The sequence below is a fragment of the Esox lucius genome, chromosome 18 (assembly GCF_011004845.1).
Source record: "Esox lucius isolate fEsoLuc1 chromosome 18, fEsoLuc1.pri, whole genome shotgun sequence".
In the NCBI taxonomy this organism is placed as follows: domain Eukaryota; kingdom Metazoa; phylum Chordata; class Actinopteri; order Esociformes; family Esocidae; genus Esox; species Esox lucius.
Window position 1 is genome coordinate 12,762,812 of NC_047586.1, and position 21,502 is coordinate 12,784,313.

A 21,502-nucleotide genomic window follows, 5' to 3' on the forward strand; every position below is an offset into this window, starting at 1 on the left:
TAACCAAAATGTTCTCAAAATATAATAAGCAGGAAATCCCAAAACCTTCGTTGAAAATATCTGTGAATTTGGCGGTTAATTACTGGAAATTATGCAAACCATAGTAACAGTACTGGAAGACAGAACATTGAGGATTTAATGGGTAATTTATGAATGTTGACAATATAGTTTGTTAAAAAAAGAAGTCCAAAAAGTTGTGCTCAGGAATGTTTTGCTTAACAAATAACAAAATGCATTGCATAATGTTAGCTCAGAAAAAAGTAAAAGAGTTTCTTGTTTTAAGTGTTCCCATATCAAAAATGAAAATACACTCAGTACTTTGTGTTACCATGTTTGTTCTCATGTTATAAAGAACGTGCAGGCGCCATGCACTGAATTTCTATCAAAGTGGAGGTTCTCACTTCTCACAAGTATACTGAAGTGTGTTAACAATTGAAAAAACTTCAAACTTCAGGACCGAAGTTGTCACTTCAGATTGGATACTGTGGTTAGTAATGCACCACCAGAGGGCGACATAGTCCATTTGATCCAATGCTTTTGAAAGTGACGTCTGCGAGAGTCGTGAACATCTATGATACTTGGATCCCTGGAGCAGGCATGTAGCAATTTCATTCTACTGCATACTTTTCTCTGTAACCGTTTCATTTCTGTGTAGTTGTAGCTACAGTTTGTATCATGTAGACTAGAAAAGGGCTTAGGATTGTCTCGAATGTAATGTTGGGCTGGTTTGCATTACTTAATACTGATGTTGGCAGAGTAACTACAGCAAATGAGGTTACCAAGGCTAAGTTATGATTCTTTACTAAGAGTTAATTGATTAGGAACTGAGCTTTTTATGATGGTTGTAGAAAGTATATGGGCACTATGATAGTCACTTTAAGTACGGTAAACATGACAGAAGGCTGTTAATTTAATCGTACACCATATTTATATTGCTAACAGTAGCTTGCTAGTTAGCTACATGTAGGAGAGTTGTCCAAGCCTATTCTTCGCTCCCTGCCTCACCGGTAATAAGGAACGTAACGTGGGCGGCACATGTCATTAATCTGGCCTTCTGGCGTGTGTTCTGCACAGTAGGCTAGCTACAGTATATTGTCCATATGGCCAGTCTGTGAAATTAAAGAAAAGTTATCTACTGAGCTAGTGTGACTAGTGAAACGGTTGACTGATGACACCCAATCATTCACATTATCTGTTTTTAAAAGTAGTATTTTCAAATTGTCCAATGTCCACACAGAATAATCAATGATAACAATGGGTTCTTATAGCATTTATGGTCAGTGTGTCTGCTCCTATAGAGAGCAGAGAATGGCAGGCCTGTGGAGATCCTACCAGGCTCTGATAACCAGGCGTCCATGGACTGTCCAGATCATCACAGCCGGTAAGAAGAAAACTGCTACACTATGTCCAATGTCCAAGAAACTCCAAAAATACAGATAATGTTCCGCAAGACTTTATCTAGGTATTTCATGTATCAAAACATTTTCCAGCTCTGAGGTCAGTACAATCTCAGACATTGTCTGAATGTAACCCTCTATTCTATGGCTCCTTGATGAGAGCTTCAGGTCAGAATGGGGCTGGACATTTTTGTGATGTACCCTAAAATGGAACCCTGTCTCTGTTCTGTAAATATTTGACATTTCCTGTTGATTCAGTGGCGATGCATTTTGGTGGCAAACACGTAGCATCCATCTGAGTCGGAAGCACCATGACTACTGAAAGTATTCAGGGAAAAATGAAGCTTTCTTTTACAAAGGGGTTGATGTTAAAGAGAGATTGCACCAGAGGCCTCGACTGCTGGACCAGACCAACAAGGGTTGGATGTTGAGTTGATGACAATAGGCAAACCATCTATGACGTTTAGTTTTTCCCTTCTCTTTCCCATACTTGCTGTTTGTACTAGTTTAACATGGAGACCACGGATCATTCAGCAGTTTGAGATAACCTTTACTACCTATGTAAGCATTAAGCTATTGATTTACAGAATGTGATATAACTATCTCACCCCACAAGACAGTGGATTTGAGTACACACTGTAAGAATATGGGATTGGAGTGGAACGATATTGTATTATTCAGACAGTATTGTGTAAAGTAATTTCAAGAACACGACACACTCTGGGTCAGTATTTAACACTGCGTTTTGTCGGTTAACTACCTCAAGGTGGCACTGATGAAGTATTGACACTAACCTAATTTGCCTCAGTGTTTTATATGACGGCAGTTTCATTTAGATGAATGAGACTTGATGCCAGATTTCTGAGGTAGATATGCTTTTCTTAGTGTTAACGGGTTAAATTGGCAATTGTCGCATGTCACCTTTCCGGGCACCTTTCCGACCGATTATCTATGAGGCTATTGAGGTCTAAGGAAAGTATCGCTCAATGGGCCGGTTTCACAGACACAGATTAAGCCTAGTCTAGGACTGAAAAAAATAAGTGGGGTTTTCTGCTGAACTTTGATGGATTTTTTTTTGTACTACACTAGGTTTAATCCATGTCTGTGAAACCGGCCCAATATTTATTTGAGTGGAGATGTAAGAAGGCTGTTTCTGTAGGTCCTTCCAGCTCCATGAACAGATGATTCATTTAACTAGGTACTCTGGATGTTTATAATGCTTTTATACCAATGATTTAACAAGTGTTAAACACTTACACTGTTGTACCTTTGTATAGCTTTATGATCTTGAAGATGTGCTCCCAAGAGTGTTTTAGTTTTTTTAATCTTTATTCATTTTATCTAAAGACAAATCAACAATATGACAATAGGTTTTTCTAATCTAGGTGTGAAATCCAATTAAATAATTATTTGGTCAGACATTTCTCTTTGATTTCATGGGAATACTACACTGCAACACTTAAATCACATATCGGGTTCTCGATTAAACAAATGATATTAATGATCCAAATCTTTACTGCACATTGTGTAATTCGTTGAGAACAAAATGACCTAAAAACGGTCAACAAAAAAAACTAAATTACCAACCGATTGAGGGCTGGATTCAAATTCCCACTGAAAATCTATGTGAACAATTGAAATTACAGGCTGTTCCAACTTGTGTGAATTTCATCACGGCAACTCATAATGTGACTCAGTAGTGTGTATGGCCCTAACGTGCTTGTATGCACTCCTGACAACATCTGGGCATGCTCCTGATGAGAGGGCGGATGGTGTCCTTGGGGATCTCCTCCCAGACCTGGATCATGGCATCAGTGAGCTCCTGGACAGTCTGTGGCGCTACTTGGTGGCATCAGATGCACCGATACATAATGTCCCTGTGGTTCTTAATGGGATTCAGGTTTGGGGAACTTGAGGGCCAGTCAATGACATCAATGCCTTTGTCATCCAGGAACTGCCTACACACTCTGGCCACAAGAGGCCGGGCATTGTCCTGCACTAGCAGGAACCCAGGGCCCACCGCACCAGCGTAAGGTCTGATGATGGGTCTGAGGATTTCATCCTGGAACTTAACAACAGTCAGGGTACCGTTGGCTAGCATGTGGAGGTCTGCGACACACTCCAAGGATATGCCTCCCCAGACCATCACTGACCCACCGCCAAACCGGTCATGCTGGATGATGTTGCAGGCAGCATAACGTTCACCACAGCATCTCCAGACTCTTTCACATCTGTCACTTGTACTCAGTGTGAACCTGCTCTCATCTGTGAAGAGAAAAGGGCGCCAATAGCGGACCTGCTAATTCTTGTGTTCTCTGGCAAATGCCAATCTAGCTGCATGGTGCTGGGCTGTGAGCACAGGTCCCACTTCTGATAGTTTGGTCAGAAACATGAACACCAGTAGCCCGCTGGAGGTCCTTTTGTAGGGCTATAGCGGTGCTTCTCCTGTTCCTCCTTGCACAAAGGAGCAGATACCGATCCTGCTGCTGGTTTGATGCCCTTCTACGGCCATTTCCAGCTCTCCTCGCATAATGGCCCGTCTCCTGGTATCTCTTCCTTACTCTTGAGACTGTACTGGGAGACACAGCTAACCTTCCTGTGACAGCACTTATGGATGTGTCATCCTGGAGGAGCTGGACTACCTGTGCAACCTGAGTGGCCTGCAGGTACAGACTCATGCTACCAGTAGTGACAAGTACACTAGAAAAACACAAAACTAGAGAAGAATCAGCCAGGAAGTATAAGGAGAAAGCAATTGTCTTTGGCCACCACCTGCAAAACCATTCACCAGTGCACCTGTTGTCACTTTCATTTGCACCAAAACAGGCGACATTGATTCACAGTCATTTATGCTTCCTAACTGTACAGACTGATATCCCTGAAGTTTAACTGACTTGGTGTTAAGTGGTGATCATTTGTTCCCTTAATTTCTTTGGACAGTGTACTTTGCCTGTACTTCAGGGTAGACCCAGTCTACTGTCAATGTGAAAAAGTGGATATTTTCCTCTATTAGTTACCTTGCTGTTTCTCAATTCTGTGTGTCTGGCTGATAATGATTCAGAGAGGAAACATTACCAACCTCCCTATTTATACAACCATGTCAATGGGCTGCCAAGGCTCATTGAGACTTCCTGCCAAATCAACCTTTTTGGGATGAAAGATGAATGCTATTTTTAGTGTTTAGTCCCCACCCTCCAGAATAAAGCCAGGATCCTCAGCTTCTGCATACATTTTTCGGGTGATTCTTAAAGAATATAACTTGTAAATGTCTCAAACGTTTTCTAGCTCTTTTTCTCTATCATATCCCAAAACAACAATAGTTAACCCAACAAGTTTGTGTATGGTGATAGTAAAGAAATTGTATTGCCTTAACGTGGTTACATCAGTAATGTTGAAATCTTGGTTTTGATATGTCTGTATATGAATTTGAGAGTAGTCATATTTATCTAGAGCCACACCTCCCCAGCTTTAATCAAAACACAGGTGGGGTGAAAGTGTTTTTATTGTACAAATTAAGGATTACAACTTTAGGGGGAAATTATATGTGTCAGTCTGCACAAAAGGTCCATCTGAGATTTGTCTTTCATATTGAACCTAACCAGAACTGCAACGATGGACACACTGGTTTAAGTTGGTATTTACTCCCTCACGACAGAACAACACATTTTACACCTGGCTGGCTTGGTGATTCGATCTACAAGCAACCTTTTTGTTACTGGTCAGATGCTCTAACCACTAGGCATGCCGCCCAACTATCAAACAACACCTTGTCCCCCTATCTGACCACCGGCCATAACACTTGTATTGTTATGAATGGGACATTTTTTGTTCAACTAGACTACTATTAGTTCCCTTCTCAGGCAGCTGGGTTAAGGGGTTTTAGGGAGGGAGGACGTTTATGTAATCAAGATGTCTGACTCATCATCTGTTTTCACTGGTGAGGGGGAAGAGAGTTTGTCTGCTGGTTTAAGCCTTTATAGCTGTGTGTAAATGGTGTTTGAATGTACTATTATGAACAAATGAGTTGCCTTAAAGCAGAAGACGTAAGACAAAATGAATGTGTGAGTTCTGTCCACTGAGGTGATCTGTCCACATTGGAAACCTCATCAACAAACCAACAGCTCAGAGACACAGAAACTTCTAACACACCCAAGCATCATTGACCTCTGGGTACATAATGTACATTATTGACAACTGCCTTTTAGTCACAATTGGCTCCGCCAATTTCCAACACACACCTCTCTCTTCTATCTTCCCTACACACCTCTCTTTGATCCTCTCAGACAGTGACAGACAGCGTCACCTGTTTTTCAGAAGTTAGTGGAAAAAGTCAAGTAATGCTATCAAAACCACCAACTCGCAGTGGTTGAACTTTTTGCCAGTAGACGCAATTTGTTGCTTTAGCCCAGGGCGGGCCAACCCTGTTCCTGGAGAGCCACAGTCCTGTAGGTTTTCTCTCCAACTCTTATTCAGCACACCTGATTCTAATTAGTAGTTGGATGAAAAGCAGAGTCAGGTTAGTCACAAATGAGGCTGAAGAGAACTACAGGACTGTGGCTCTCCAGGAACAGGGTTGGCCAGCCCTGCTTTGGCCTCTAACCAATAAAACTAGCTAAAGGAAACCAGTGCCAAAATCGCCAAATTGGCCACGCTGCTCACCTAGCCTGTATGATACATGGAATTCGGGTGTTAGTTGGTGAATGAAAGCACATATTTCAAACCACAGGATGAGGGAAATGGAGATCTGTACACCATTCAACCACTGTAGCAGAAGCTAATTCCCAAAGTCAAGTTAAGATCCTGGGGAGTATTTCTCCCCGCAGACCTGCATGGGACGGGTCAGGCTAGGTTGGCTTCATCAGCTCAGTGTCTCTGAGGCCACAGTGTGTCTCCTCTCTACCGGTGGAATAACCATCAGTCCTGACAAGAAACGCCTGCCAACACTCCCCTAGATCACTTCACTTAGCCTGGGCTACGTCAATCATCCTCAGCCCCATTAGCCTCCAGAGGCTCCAGCAATCCCTCAAGGACGGCCCCCTGGGCTGCTGCCAACAAGCGCGCCAAACTACATGGCTGACATCAGCACTATCGCCAAGGGAGGGAGGAGAGGAAGCAGGTCGGCGTTCCTCAATTAGCTACCATACCCTGAGTCAGCGGCCATCAGAGGGTGGCTAGAGAGAAATGGAGTTTAGCTTTGGAGAAAATAAGCGGGTTTATCAGTGAACACCCACATAGGACCTTACAAAAGACAATTGTAAAGATGCAGGCCAGCTGTGTTTGGTGTTGATCAGTCTGTGTTTTTGGCTGTGTTTAAGGTCTTTGTAAGCCTGCGAGCTATTCAAAGTGTCTCGTCATTCTACAGTTATTACAATAAAGGTTTTACTGCGAAAGACCCTCTCTGCTCATTTTTGAGTGTTTGTAGTGGCTCATACTGCTGTTTAAGTGATATTTGTCAAAGCTCCAGTAAAAGCACATGACCGGTCCCACTCAAGTCGTTTGGGTTTTTATTTGCTCTTCACTGACATTTTCAGAAAAGGTTAGATCTGTTATTGAGGGCTTGTCGACCCCCCCCCCCCCCCCCCCCCCCCCCCCCCCCAATATCTTTGTTCAAACATTGTGGATGTGGAAGGTGGAGGCTGGCCTGTCAGTCAGAGCTGTTACACCACCCTGCTGCGGGAGGAGCTGGAGGCTAGGACTCCTTCAGGGGCCTGATTCCAAACCAATCCAGACCCAATTTGCTACTTCCTCCCCGCATATCTGAAAGCATCAGAATCATCATTGCCCAGTACATTTACACACACCCAGAATGTGACAGAGTGTAATGATGCTGCTCGTGACGGAAAACATATAGGGACAGAACACACAATCTACATTAAGTTGACATCATATTGAATGAAATGCAGTGTGAGCGTTCACGCTAATAGGATATGGGTGGCGTGTGTAGCCTGTATTTTAATTTACAGCGGATGTTCATGAATGTGATCTACCCTGTTTTCTCTGAAGTGTGTGTGTGTGTGTGTGTGTGTGTGTGTGTCCATTTCCCTGTGAGGTTGTGTGGCTTTTTCTCTCCGTTCCTCCCTCACTGTGTCCCTTCAATTATTTCCTCTAAGTGAGGTGAGGGTCACCTGAACTCACACTCACATGTTTGAGAAGGGCCCTGAGGGCCCGTCAGGTCGACGTTTACCCAGAACAAACTGTTTTAATTAAAGCAGCCCTCACTCCACAAGGAGGAACAGGTTGAAAACAGAAGCGCATTCTGCTGCTCTGTCGTCAAACACCTGGGTGGGATGTCAGTGGATCTTCCTCATGTCTCTCTCTTGCCTGGTCAAACTGCATCTTGAACGGTGGTCACACTGAACATCCGTTACCTGGAATGACCAGCGGAGAGAGTGAGGGAGGCCAGAGAGACAGGGACTGGGGCTTAGCGCTCTGCCTAGAGACAGGGACTGGGGCTTAGGGCTCTGCCTAGAGACAGGGACTAAGGTTTAGGCTCTGCCTAGAGACAGGGACTAAGGTTTAGGCTCTGCCTAGAGACAGGGACTAAGGTTTAGGCTCTGCCTAGAGACAGGAACTGGGGCTTAGCGGTCTGCCTACAGACAGGGATTAAGGTTTAGGCTCTGCCTAGAGACAGGGACTGGGGTTTAGGCTCTGCCTAGAGACAGGAACTGGGACTTAGGGCTCTGCCTAGAGACACGCTGTGGTCTAATATCACACAGCCCCCATGGAAGATCATCAGCCCCGTTGTCCACAGTCACAGCTGTTCAGCTGTACGCCTCCTGATACAATCACACCTAAACCCGCTGCGTTAATGTGGTGTCCTCTGCCAAAAGTTGTTTAAAAGAATCCCCAGTTTCCTGCTTGGTGAAACCACCACTCTCTCCACTGGGATTGTATTAGCATGGCTGTTTTCAATCTGACTCCAGACTCGACAGTGAAAAGAGAAGAATACTTCAACCTTGAAATTCTCTTGGGTTCATTATAGCTGTGGATGGCGAGAGAACTTTCAATGTGATATTAGTGCCTTACTTATGTGCTGAAAATAACGTGGTGGTATGTAACTATTTGAGTCAGTCTCTACTCCGTACAGAAGCTGTTTTTTGTTTTGGTTTACTCATTAATTATGCATGCATATGTTTGTCCACACGTCGTGTCAAGGCCAGCCATGTCCCCTGGTCCAGACCGATTCTGGGTGGGAGAAGGGAAGAGGACCTGTGACATTTCCGGTTCATTGGAGTCTACTCCATCAGCCTGACTGACATTCCCTGTGTGTGCGTTGAATACAGAATACGTGCCCACACACTTTACTGTACTTACGGAATGGTATTTACATTTAAAATCATGTTTTCCCTTAGTCCCTAACCCAGGGGTGTCCAGACCGTTCCACGGAGGGCCACGTGTCTGCAGGTTTCTGGTTTTTCCTATAAATTGGTTCCCAGTTCACACCTAAGAAACCAGGCGAGGGTAGAAACTAACCAATTAGTGACCTAATTAGTCAATCAAGTACAAGGAGAGAGCGAAAACCTGCAGACACTCGGCCCTCCGTGGAATAGTTTGGACACCCCCGCTCTAACCTAACCCCAAACTTTACACCAAAACCTAATTATGACCCTAATTCTAAAATAGCTCTTGATGGGCAAAACGTCCCCACTCCTCTGGACGTTTCTTGGTTAATTATACTTGTGAGGACTTCCGATTGAACGGGAACACGCAGGCAGCGATGTCCCACTGAGGACTTTCTGGCAGTGACATCAGTTTCCAGCAGTCTGTCTGGCCATTGTGGTCACTCCAATCCATAATTGACGGCATCATTTGAAGCCTTTCACGCTATCTGCCAGCACCCACTCTCTGTGTATCTCACTTTCATCTCTTCCCACCGTACAAAGAGCTTCCAATGCTACAGTCTCTGTAGTTTCTATGGGTCATACTTCTGTCTAATGGTCTGTAGTTATGCCTACATTCTGTGTCCTATGGTACACATTAAAACAACAACAGCAGTACAGGGGGTGTATGATGAGTCAGTGTTGTTGGTATTGAAGCATGAAAAAGCATTGGTGGTGATGTCTGAGCAGTAAAGCAGAGCCAGGAGGTTTGTTTCAGCAATCTGAAGGTCCATATGGGTACAGTGGATGAATAGTGTAGGGTGTCTTTCATGGGCTTCTACTGCTTGCTCTGTTGTTGGCACCGTTGCAGGCTGGAACGGTTCTGAGGACCCAGGTTCTGGGGACCCGCTGGGTTCTGGGACCGAGCCTCTGTTTGTCTCCCTACCCCTCTCTCACTTCCTCACCCCTTTCTCTCTCTCGTCTCTGTCTCAGGCACATTGGTGGGGGTGGGGGATGTTATCTCCCAGCAGGTGTTTGAGAGGCGGGGTCTAGCCAATCACAACAAGATACGGACGGCCAAGATGATGAGCATCGGATTCTTGTTTGTCGTGAGTCTTCTTCATTCTTCCTCATTCCTCCCCTCTCTCACCCCGCACTTTCTCCCCTCCCAATGGGCTGGTTTGGAACAGTGGGCCAGCCTTTACTTCCCCTGTGCCGCATGATGTAAGGTTGCTGTCATGCGGGGAAACAGTTTGTGGTCAAGTTAAAGGGAGTATTTAATGTGCTGTCACAAACACCCCATTGGCCAGCTGATAAAGGGCTCTGGGACAGCAGCAGCCAATGGGAAGAATTATAAGGGGTCCCTGGAGGTCTGTGAAGGAGGGACCGAACAGCTGGGCAGAGTGTGCCTGGCTCCACCCAGGTCAGTCAGCCTCACCAAGGCTTCTCTTTGACACGCCACACGGAGATGTTCACTCGGACAGTCTTCACAGACTGTGACACGGCGTCAGCACACTACAGCGAGCTGAGAAACTGGCATTGTGACTCACCTCGTGTATGGGTGTCTGTGTGTGTGTTTCTGTGTGAGTGACATCAACGGCCAGAGCAGAGAGAGCGCTTGCTGAGCGTCACCTAGAACTATTGTGCCATTTCATTTCTTTCGTCACGGTTACTTAGGAAGAGAGTTTTTATTAATCTAATCTTGTCCTGTTGGTTCTTTGAATATTCTAGTGTATGTTTGTTAAACATTGAGGGGATGAGGGACGTTTACAGTGTAGTCATGTTCCTGAAATGAATTCCATTTGTTGTGACTGATTCCTAACTCCCAGTTAGTCTTCCCATGTTGGGTCTGTGTGGAGTATTCAGTTGTGTCATTGTTCAACCCCAGGGGCCTGTAATTGGTGGATGGTACAAGGTTCTGGACAAGCTGGTCACCGGAGGGACAAAAAGTTCTGCCATGAAGAAAATGCTTTTAGACCAGGTGAGGGGGAAGAAAAATACATTGTTTTTCCAGACAGTTTTATTGAAAAGATCATTCAAAATGTTTTAGTTATCCTCAGGTAAAGTTGCTTATCTACTCTGATGGTAACCCCAAATGCTGTTTTTTTTATTATTATTGTATTTAGTCACAGAATGTATCACTCGTGGGCAATGCAATGAACTATGGGGGTGGTGGTCTCTTCTAAATCGCAGATGTTCGTCTGACCTGAGTCTGTAATTTTCACAGGGATTTCAGATTAATTTGTGTGATTTTAGCATGAGATGCTGTAGGTTCTCTAATAGGCTGGTCATCATCTCTTGAATGACTCCTCTATGTAAACACCAAACAACAACAAACATTCCAGATATGAATAGAGCCCCGTGCCAAGGCGCTCAGAGAAATGCCTGTCCCTGTGTTGCCAGCCAGAGCTGAAGGAATCGGTGTTACATGCATCAGAAGACTGTATTTCCGCTTTCTCCATGTTTACCCCTGAAGGTGGAAGCCTCCCCCCAACGTATATCAACTAATCCTTTCATTGACAGGTGTGGGAACAAACGCCCTGTTTGTATGTTACTCACTAACATGATTTGAGATCTGTGAATGTGCCGAATGAGGGAGGAGAAAGAGAAGCGAGTGGTGGAGAGATTAGTGCACAAACTAAAGGATGCACGCTTGCCTTTTCCCCCCTCACACAACTTTCACCAAATGAATTCTAGGGATAATTTTAGAAAGAAAGACACACTTTTCTTGTCCTGTCAATGCTGTGACATCTTCTGTAGCCAGTTTGTTAGGTACAGCACACAACCCTGTTCAGGAGAATGGATTACTCCCACATGTAGCCTAGGCTTGCTATATAAAGCAGGCAGACAGTCATCAAGGCATTCTGCTACTGTTTAATTGAAAAGTGAATGACTTAAACGGTTTTAAGGTGGGTTGATGAGTGTGGTCGAAGGAGAACGGCAAGGATTCTGCAAGCCAACAGGTGGGCAAGAAAGAGGCAGATAAAGGCGCAGTGCCACTTGTTGGTCCTAGTCCCAGATTGTCTATTACAGCAGACCGGGTTCCACTCATATCAGCGGAAAACAAGAAGTGGCTCCAGGGGGATTTCCGTCACCAAGGCGTGCTTCGACAAATCACCTTTCTCGTTGCGTCAAGCCGAAGAGGAGAGTTAGGATTTGGCGTAACCAGCGTGTATGGAACTGTCCGGCCTGGTATCACAGGGTGGCGGTGGGGCTGGGAATGTCTTCCTGGCAGGCGACAACTCCCTAATACTAGTCGAGCGACGTGTGAATGCCACCTGATGTCTGAACATTGTTGTTGACCAGGTCCATCCCTTGAAGGCTACAGATTAAACAACCTAGGTATGAGGTTCGGTTTCAGCATGTGTGCAAGCAAAAACCTCCTGGTTGAAAAGGCAACCTGGTTGTCCCACCATATATAACAGCTCAAATTGGGGTCCTCCTTAAAAATATTACGCAAATGAGCAATAAATACTTATTTGTGTTTTGGTAATGCCCCCACAATGGGTTCAAACCGTTTTCCGTTCGGGAAATGATACTATACGCGCTGTGACGGCATTGGGTTTCACATTGACCCCGCGGAGGGAACAACAATCCACAGCTGCCTAATTTGACTCAACGGGTCTCCTCATAATCATTGCAATCATCCAATTATCTAATTTTCTTCTGAAACCTTTTAATAGTGGCCAACGGGCAGCATTATCCCTGTGGCAGGCTCCAATGCCCTTGACCAAGTTGAAGTCCATTAAAAGTCGCCAAGCTTTCTTTCCGAGAATTTTGCTGGCATGTCCACATTTATATAAATATGTTTTCTCTCACACAAACATGAGGATAAAGAAGTGTTTGCTCTTGTGTATGAACAGGTGGGCTTCGCTCCCTGTTTCCTGGGTGCCTTCCTGGGGATCTCAGGCATGTTGAATGGACTGACCGTTGAGCAGAACGCCGACAAACTCAAGAGGGTAAGGCTCATCTCCGCTGATTAACCCCCCTGCCAAGGACAAGGCCTAGATCAAGTGTGGGTCACAAATGATAGTATTAGAACAGCCCATATGCATCATAATCCTGTCTTCCAGGGGCTAGTGAAAGGCCACACCCCTCTTGTAATCTTGTCTGAAGTGATTTCCAGCTGTAAGGTTCTTCAACCCAGTATTAACCCCTGGGGTCTGAACACTTATGCAATCAAGACCTCTTTGTTGTTGTTATTCTTTTGGAAATCTTCCTAGAACTTTTTCCACACTTTGAAAATCTGGAGTGGGTTGTGTACGTTCCCATTTAAACCCATGCGGACAGATATATTTTTATATACATGCTGAGAATCTCCTTTCATCTTCTCCTATGTGTTCTCCAGGAAATGAACAGAATGACCCCCATCTCTGCCCAGTACAATTACAAGCTATTTCCTGCCATGCAGGGACGGAGGGAAGGAGGGTTGGCACAGTAGCTGTGACTCATGTTTTAGAGAAGGGGTGTGTTTGTGTAACAGGGGTGTTCTTCCAGCGCTCCGTTCCGCTCCCTCAGTGGACCATAAATTATTTATGTAAGGAAGGCGCTTTAGTTAAAATGAGGCAGAAAGGGCAGTCGCCGAAATGTCAGTAAAGACAGAAAACAAATGGCAAATGTGCTCATTAGGCAAGGCTGTGATGTAAAATAAATGCGAGGTGAGAGGCAATAATGTGACCACACTTCTAAAGCCATGTGGAGCATGGCCTGGCACGGACCATACTCGTTCAGATGGACATCAGTGGCATGTGGGGATGTTAGCAGGCATTCGGTGTCCTCAATCCTCCGTTCTTCATTAGCTAGTATGGAAGGCACCTCACGTGTTGGTCAAATCACAGTCCGGCCTAGCTATGACTCCACCTCACCTCATCTTCCAGTGTGGGTCCCCCAGGACCACTTGGTTAGTCCTGTCTCATTACAACGGCCAGTCTGGCGCTACAGTAGGGACCTCTATGGCTCCGGTAGAGGTAGTTCATGATGGAAATCTTTGCACTGACTTCCCTCCTGTTTTAATAGAGGATGAATTGGACAGACATGTCGGTTGGAGATGTCCATTTCCTGTTCTGCCACTCTCCTGCACATCTTAAGTGGTCAGTGACTCCACTCCAGGGTGCCGAATGCTGAGACTGAAGCCAAAAGGTCAAGGTCACACTTCTGGGAAAACACAAATTAGTGCTAAAGACACGTCCAGCTATAAGGCATCGGTTTTCATTGCGCAGCAGTTTGATGGCTTCATGACATTATAGAGCTCAGTGCGTCATAATGAAGGGAAAAGATGGCCGCTGGCCAAACCGTTTCATGACCACAAAGCTGCAGCGTGGTTAGTTGGCTCTTTAGCCCTGGACAAAGAAGGAAAAACGTCACTCTCTAAAGGGGGTGGGATTCTGGTGCCTGACGTTCTAACCCTACTTAGTTTTCACCTCAGGTGGCCAACACCTTGTTTGTTAGTAATTAAAAGCTGTCAATCTCCAGAAAACAAATGAAAACTGACAAAATTTCTGAGTAATATAAAGTCATTATGACCAAAAGATTTAATGAAACCCATTCAATCTTGTTGCATGTTGACCTTTAGATAGATGGGCCAGGCTTAGCGAGAGTCCTGCCTGTTCCAGATGACTGCTGTTTTATATGGCATGTGATGTGAGGGAGCAGACCATGGCACTGACCCACAGTGGTTAATGCCAGATTACGGTGTTGACTGGCTCATCCGGGGGTTGTTACGGTGTTGAGATGGTGTTGAGTCTCAGTTTTGACTGGCTCATCCGGGGTTGTTACGGTGTTGAGATGGTGTTGAGTCTCAATTGTGACTGGCTCATCCGGGGGTTGTTACGGTGTTGAGATGGTGTTGAGTCTCAGTTGTGACTGGCTCATCCGGGGGTTGTTACGGTGTTGAGATGGTGTTGAGTCTCAGTTGTGACTGGCTCATCCGGGGGTTGTTACGGTGTTGAGATGGTCTTGATACTCAGTTGGGGGGGGGGGGGGGTTACAGCGTGTCAACACACGTTGTAACACCTCACTAATGATTTCCCCATTTGGTCCAGGTGTGAGGTAGGCACCCAGGTGCGGAAGGGTTAATTTCAGGAGTATGATGTCATTCTTATACAGAGTTGTTTCTTTTGTGTTACAGGACTACATGGATGCCTTGATCTCCAATTACTATGTGAGTTCTCACTGTGAAAAGCTTGTCACTTACAGGATGAACCACTCCACAGTGTTTCACTGAATACCCTCCCCTGTTTTTCAGCTATGGCCTCCAGTCCAGATTGCAAACTTCTATTTCATTCCACTACACCACAGGCAAGGCCAAGGGATGGTTTAGTGATATCAGTGTTATTCTTATGGATTTTCTGTGTAATAACAATTGATATAAAATATTTTTTCATTCCAGCTGTGACGTCTGAATGGACCACTTATTTAAATGTGGAACTCTTGTCTTGCAGATTGGCTGTTGTCCAAATTGTTGCTGTCGTCTGGAATTCGTACCTGTCATGGAAAGCCAATAAGATTTGAAGGATGAATTAGGTCAAACCCTACCTCACACTGGTTTCTCAATTAGACTTAACACTCACAAATTGCGGAATAAATCTTTTAAGCTGCAAATCTGAGGAACGTAAACAGATTTTTTTGTTTATTATGAATTCAAACACTATATGAGGCAAAGTTTAGCCTTGTGTCCGATATGTGAAGGTTTGTCAAACCTATATGAACTAAGAAGTAATCAGAACAAACATTGATATTGTAGTTGAATTATGTACGACTGGATATACTGTGATATTCAACAGTATATTTCTTGAGAAAGTTTAAATGTTCTGTATGTTTACTCATTAAATTTAAGACCATATTTCAATGTCATTTTTGTAATATGCTAAATTGTGCTAAACTGTTGTAGAAACTACTTGAAACGGTACAAGGAATAAAGCCATATCTTCCTGTCTTTTCCCATCTAACTTCCAAGGTCACATACTATAACAAATGTTGTTGTAGTGCAGATTTTTTTGTCAACAACCTTTTTGTTGTCACACTTATCCCAAGCAATAGCATAATGTTACAGTAATGAATAGGAGTTCAAAAAGATATTCATTAACCTATTTATGTAAAGAGGAATCTTCATAAATAAACTACAGTATGCGGGATTGCTTTAAATATTTGTATTCTAATAGTTATTCTATTCAGTGCAGTCTATAGCTATATTTTTTTCACCAAAAGATAGCATATTCCTATATTGTATAATTTTTCGTCCGGGTAGTTTTAATTCAGAATACACTTTCAACCCTGTCTTACGCTCAGATCCCGTTTCAGTACCATGGACAGGTTCCTCTGCGCCTTCAGCACGTTTCCCCGTCGTGCGCTCTGCTCTGCCTTGCCAAGATGTTAAACCATGCATCAGGGCATCACGACAATGGTCCATCATGTTCTAGACTCTTAGCAGATACCAGATTTGTGATAGCATGGAGCATCCTTGAACTTTAAAATACTTAGTTAGAATGTACATTGTGTTTTAGTAAGTAAGTTGTCTTTTTGCAGTGCAATCTGTCATTACAGGTTCACTGGAAGCCTAACAAAACGTGAAACAATAGGCTAACTGGTTTTGTCTTGCGGACATGGCTTATGTATTTGATTGACGTAGGCAACTGAACATAGTATTAAAATATTGAATATCAGGAAAAAAAACGTATTTTCTGTGCTGCAGACCTTGGCGTACAGCATCAACTGTCCCTCAACACTTGCGTTTACTTTGAACGGAGTCGCCTCATTTACAAGCAGTTTATGCAGTTTGCACTGACGTCAATGGAGCTATCTTGGATGTATATAACCGTTCAGACAGAGGCGGTCTATCCCAATCGCAATATAGCGGGACTTTTCTGACCGGGATCTTCATTGACACTTTCATAGTCAGTGTGCAACTTTTTCAGCATCAGGAGACAAAGTAAGTGGTTTATTTTGCTTTCTGTGTTTCACCTTTCATGTGCTATGAGTTTTAATGCTGAGTTGAGAATATCAACAAGACGGGAATTCGTTAGTAAATTCTGTACAATCATAACAATTTAAGTATTTTACCATTTATTTACAAAACTGAAGGAACTTGTGTATGTTTGTTTCAGTAACGAGTTGGTATGCTTGTTTCAGCACGTTAACCTCGCATATGCTCTTGTTTGTTCATTTAAAGTTTAAACAGTTTTTTTTTTAAAGTCTACTCAACTGCATGTTGCGTATAATGCAGAGAAACATTACGCTTATTGTTAGACTTGCCTTTTGGGTCATTTTGTAGCAGTCCGCTAATTAGTTTTTGTGTTCAATTGCCAAACGTGCAATTTAAACTTTTAGGCAACCTTGCTTCTTCCTAATTGTTTACACTTCTCTTTATAACAGGGCGCAGTTTTGTTCGACTGTCCAGCATTATGAAGCCTTTGTCCCTGTTCATGTTCCTTGCCACTGTTCTCCTGACCTCTCACATCGCCCCCAGTGTTTGTCGACCACGGGATATGGCCATGTTCGACGGCCACGGCTACAAGAGTCAACTGGACAAGGTGTTGATGAAAGCTGGCGACAACGCAGTTTCATACCTTATAGGAGAAAATATACTGCGGTATTTGCAAAGAAATCCACGGTTGCAGACAGATCTTCCGCCACAGTTTCCCTTTGAGGTGACGCCCAAGGGCTCGAGGAGTCATGGTCACCTGGCGCACAGTTTGCTGCCCCTGGAAGACCAACTCGCAACTGAAGAGGGCGACAGCCTGGAAGACTTGGTGCAGTTGACCAAGAGAAACGATGACCCGCCGATCTCCATCGACCTTACTTTCCACTTGCTGAGAAATATGATCGAAATGGCGAGGGTCGAGAGCCAGAAGGAGCAAGCAGAGTTAAATCGCAAGTATCTAGATGAAGTTGGAAAGTGATACAGCACGTTTCACCAACAAGGAAGAAAACTACTTACAGAAAGCCCCTGCACTCAAACCCAGAAAATAGTTTAGACTTATTTGCATTTAATTGTTATTTTCTAATTCATCCATCGCCATAACGCACCCACCCAGTGCGTAAAAGTAACATCACAGTAAATCCTTAAAAATGATGACCAAGACCCCAGATACAGAGGACCTATAATGGACGTGCTGCGCCTAAAAAAACTATTCCATAGTGAATTACCTGGACCTAACATTTCTAGTATAGGCCTAGTCTCATATTTGGATGTCAAGAACATTATATTAATATTGCCAGAATCGAATTAGGTACCGCTTATGAGCATTTTTAACTAAGTTGATTTCAAAGGCAGCATAAGTTGGTCCAATGTTCATTACATAAGCAAGTCAGCTGACCATTAGACTAAATGGAAGTTAACAATAAATATGGAAATGTTGACAAATGCTATAACACACCAAAGGAAAATTCTGCTTTGAAAATTATATTGCTCTTCTGTTCATGTTCAGTTGTTTGACTCCTTTTGTTAATCTGTACTGTATAGCCAAGTGAATATCTATTTGCCCTTGTTATGACCACTTGGAAGGCATTTAGCAATGCCCAGGCATTTTCCTTATAAAAAACGATCAATTCACCCTTATATGGGACAATGTGAACATATCCTACACTTAAACCACGCCTACTCTCCTAGATGTATTTATCTGAGTGAACTTCTGTACTGTACCTAGCATGCTTACCTTAAACAAAGATACAAGAAAAAAGAGAATGCTTCATTTTATGCAGACTGTTTAGTAAATTTTCAATCATATGATCATATGGTATGATCCCATGGTTAAGCAGTAAAGAAAAGCTTTTTTTTGCCATTTATATTTTTTAATAAAAAAAGTTCTGAAAACATGTCCATTGACCCTGTCATAGTGTTTCAACAGTAGTGAATGTAATAAAGGAAACTATACTGCTGACTTGTATGACATTATAATCATGGCCTCTGAATTAAAATAGTTAGTTACAACTCAAACAGATGCTAATGAGATTCCGCTTGTCCATTTTAATACAAAACCTGATTAGAACAAGTACTTCAACTGTAAACACGCACTCCTAAACCTTTGTAGGCAAATGGACAAACATTTGTGTTTAACCCTCATTGATGGGTTCACTTCACAAGAGTTGCCAGACTTAAACGCATGATTTGTGGTAGCCTGCATAATGTTGTGATGGTTGATACCAGTATGAAAACTTTATAGAGATCTAGTCAAGCTACAGCCTCCTGCCTGGTGTCGATGACTCAGCTCTGTGACACTGTCAGTGCTGTATGGTGTTGGTTCTGCTTCCTCAGTGCCATAGAGATACATTCAATTACGGATCTCACTGTAGATCAAAGCAGCAGCTGGAGTTCTGTCTCTGGGTCGGTGGCACAAACACTTACTCATGAACTCAGAGAGAATATATCATAATTGAATTGATGTTTATCTCTATTAATTATGTAAGCTGAAGCTAAAATGAATATGTACTGTACCGACTGAACATTCAGTTTTCTCTTCAAATACTTTCCTAAATAATGATTCAGCTACCTCGTTCTGCTAGTCATGCCCTTGCACTTGTCAAACTGTTTTAAAGTAAAGGTTGTTGTGAGATGTAGGATAATCAGAAAGCACTAGTAGGAGTGTGAGGTGAGAGAACTACAATGTGTTCCTACTACATAATGTGAACAATTCAAACCAACTGTGCACTGGATTATACTTAGCTTATCATATTTGCACACAAAACACAGGCTTTTGTACATATATCTGATGTGGGTGGCGAGGGAGGCCTTTAACTGTGTCATGTTGACGGCAGAATGGTAAAGGGAAACTTCAATACTCTGGATGAATGTACACAGGGGATTAGCTTAAACCCACTATAAGTAGTCCTTTCTTAACAAAGAACCGTGATATAAAAAAAAAAAAAGACGAAACAGATTCATGTGAGTTGAGCATGACAGTCTCTCGTCACCAATGTCTACATTTCCTGTTGGAGTGGGTCTATTTTTGAAGTGGAACGCTAAATGGGAGAGGACCAAGGAGAGGACACAGTGTTTTGTCTGTTGACATGAATATACTATGACTCTTCCTCATTACATTGGGTGTGGGGGGGATTCTCAGCTTCCGGCTCTGAGATTCTGTGCTTGCGGCAGTTATATAAATTGTGTTAATGTCCTTCAGAAATGGTACATTGGCCTCCACAGTTTCAGCCTTGTCTTCTACAGAACTCAGAGGCACAAAAATAAATATTAGGATGGCAGTGGTTTCCCCAGACACTCCATGAGCAAAAGTGAAACCCCACTTATGGAACGCCTATTACCGTAGCAACGTCATGGATCAGGGATTCGGCGATTTCGTTCTGTCATCTCTCATGTAGTGTGAAGACTTATTGCTGGAAATGCTTGTTACCAGAAAACTGTGCTGTCAACCTCTTATCTGCTTCTGCGAACGCCAGTGACCTATCTCAATTTATTGTTAGGGAACTCTCGCAGTGGTGTTCCCACACAACATCATCATCCTAACTGGATTCCCCATCAATTACTCCCCGCCAAGGCACTGTCTCAGCTCTCCCGTGTCCCCCTCTCTCTCCCACCCTCTTCCTGAAATCAATTCATCAGAGGACAGCCCTAGTGACAAGGTCAGCCCGTGGGAGCACCCAGGGCCAGATATCCATCATCCCCATGAACAGCCAGCATGTGCAGGGTGGCTGCCAGTTATGTGGAACCACTGAGTAACGACACCGGTCACATGGGGACCCATGTGGACCCATGTGTGTTTGTACAGGTTTGAGTGGGCATTCATCCCAGAGACGCAGGAGGGTTCGATTATTCCCACTAGGTCAAGCTGAGGTGCCAAGGCATTAGGAGGCAGAGATGTGCTCTGTAGAATGCCCAATGTGATGCCCATGATCTATATTAAGCCAAGAGCATTGAAGAGTCAGTACAACAAGGTAGGCCAACCATGCGGTTACAGCGTTAATTATTTATAAACGACAGGCCAGTCTATAACACCTCTTCATTCCCGACGGACTGCTGCCATTCATAAACGGAAGTCTAATTAATATCTCTCTGGTGTGTTTTAGGGTTCCAGGTGCTAATTGATCATTCCTTACCAGTTCAGTTTGTTATTCTAATGGTTTCTTTTGGAAGAAGAACATCTGATTTATGCTTGGTGCACATAAACCCAAACATATTTATTTGGATTTTTTATATGTGGGAAGAGCTAAATAAGGAATACTTGTCTCTGGTGAAATGCACAGCTTACACATCCTGTCTCTTCAAAATAGCAGTTCACTTATAACTTACATTCTACTAATCTATAAATTAAATTACATAAATGGTTATAAACTAGTCACAACAATTCTAGTGTTTATGTACTGATTAACGAACTGTTGTTTAATATAGTTAGCTAACTACTGAGTTAACTATTGGTATTCAAATTTTATCAAGGCATACAACCAAAACTACCAAAACTATTTCTAGTCTATAGAGGTACAGTATAGTTAATTATTGGTTGCACATCTAACTACCTGGAATGTAGCAAGTCTATAAATATCCTTTCACTGTTTCCAGCTGTTCATAATCCTACTCTCAGAAAAAAAATTAAAAAAAATAAAAACAGCCTAGGAGTTCACCCTTTCAATTTAATTACATTTATCTATATGTAATAATTGATGCATTTAAGATATATTAATGGACATTGCTCTCTAGGCAAAGGAGTTCAAAACTGCTTGGCACAAGCCAGCAGCATCTTTTGTACATACATCTGATGGGACACAAAGAATCTGTTCTCATTCTTGCATGTTGGAAATTAATAGAATAATGAATTAGTACCTGGACCCATAGTGACC

The 21,502-nt window shown here is 43.3% G+C and overlaps 2 protein-coding genes across 4 annotated transcripts; both read left to right on the top strand.

Moving 5' to 3' along the window:
• The first annotated feature begins 43 nt into the window (after positions 1-43).
• On the top strand, positions 44-15,557 carry mpv17 (mitochondrial inner membrane protein MPV17). 3 transcript variants are annotated; one of them, XM_034287767.1, is made up of 9 exons: positions 44-142; positions 455-595; positions 1,282-1,381; positions 9,710-9,825; positions 10,605-10,697; positions 12,580-12,675; positions 14,844-14,876; positions 14,961-15,013; positions 15,157-15,557. In XM_034287767.1, the coding sequence occupies exons 2-9, from the start codon at positions 572-574 to the stop codon at positions 15,224-15,226; spliced, it is 585 nt and encodes a 194-aa protein (XP_034143658.1). In that variant the 5' UTR covers positions 44-142; positions 455-571; the 3' UTR covers positions 15,227-15,557. The 3 variants fall into 3 exon arrangements, with proteins under 3 accessions (XP_034143658.1, XP_010880930.2, XP_010880929.2); XM_010882628.4 differs by having other exon boundaries at positions 45-142; positions 1,299-1,381; XM_010882627.4 differs by lacking the exons at positions 44-142; positions 455-595 and adding an exon at positions 620-774 and having other exon boundaries at positions 1,299-1,381.
• A 100-nt stretch (positions 15,558-15,657) lies between these two features.
• On the top strand, positions 15,658-18,523 carry uts1 (urotensin 1). The gene is made up of 2 exons (XM_010882630.3): positions 15,658-16,643; positions 17,087-18,523. Exon 2 carries the CDS (start codon positions 17,116-17,118, stop codon positions 17,611-17,613), a length of 498 nt encoding a protein of 165 aa, XP_010880932.1. The 5' UTR covers positions 15,658-16,643; positions 17,087-17,115; the 3' UTR covers positions 17,614-18,523.
• The last annotated feature ends 2,979 nt before the right edge of the window (positions 18,524-21,502 follow it).

Bases quoted from the DNA above. Each gene is read 5' to 3' on its own strand.
- uts1 (XM_010882630.3), top strand. From the start codon at position 17,116: ATGAAGCCTTTGTCCCTGTTCATGTTCCTTGCCACTGTTCTCCTGACC.
- mpv17 (XM_034287767.1), top strand. From the start codon at position 572: ATGATACTTGGATCCCTGGAGCAG. The intron at 596-1,281 runs GCATGTAGCAAT...ATTTATGGTCAG, and splicing joins TACTTGGATCCCTGGAGCAG to TGTGTCTGCTCCTATAGAGA. The intron at 1,382-9,709 runs GTAAGAAGAAAA...TCTCTGTCTCAG, and splicing joins TGTCCAGATCATCACAGCCG to GCACATTGGTGGGGGTGGGG.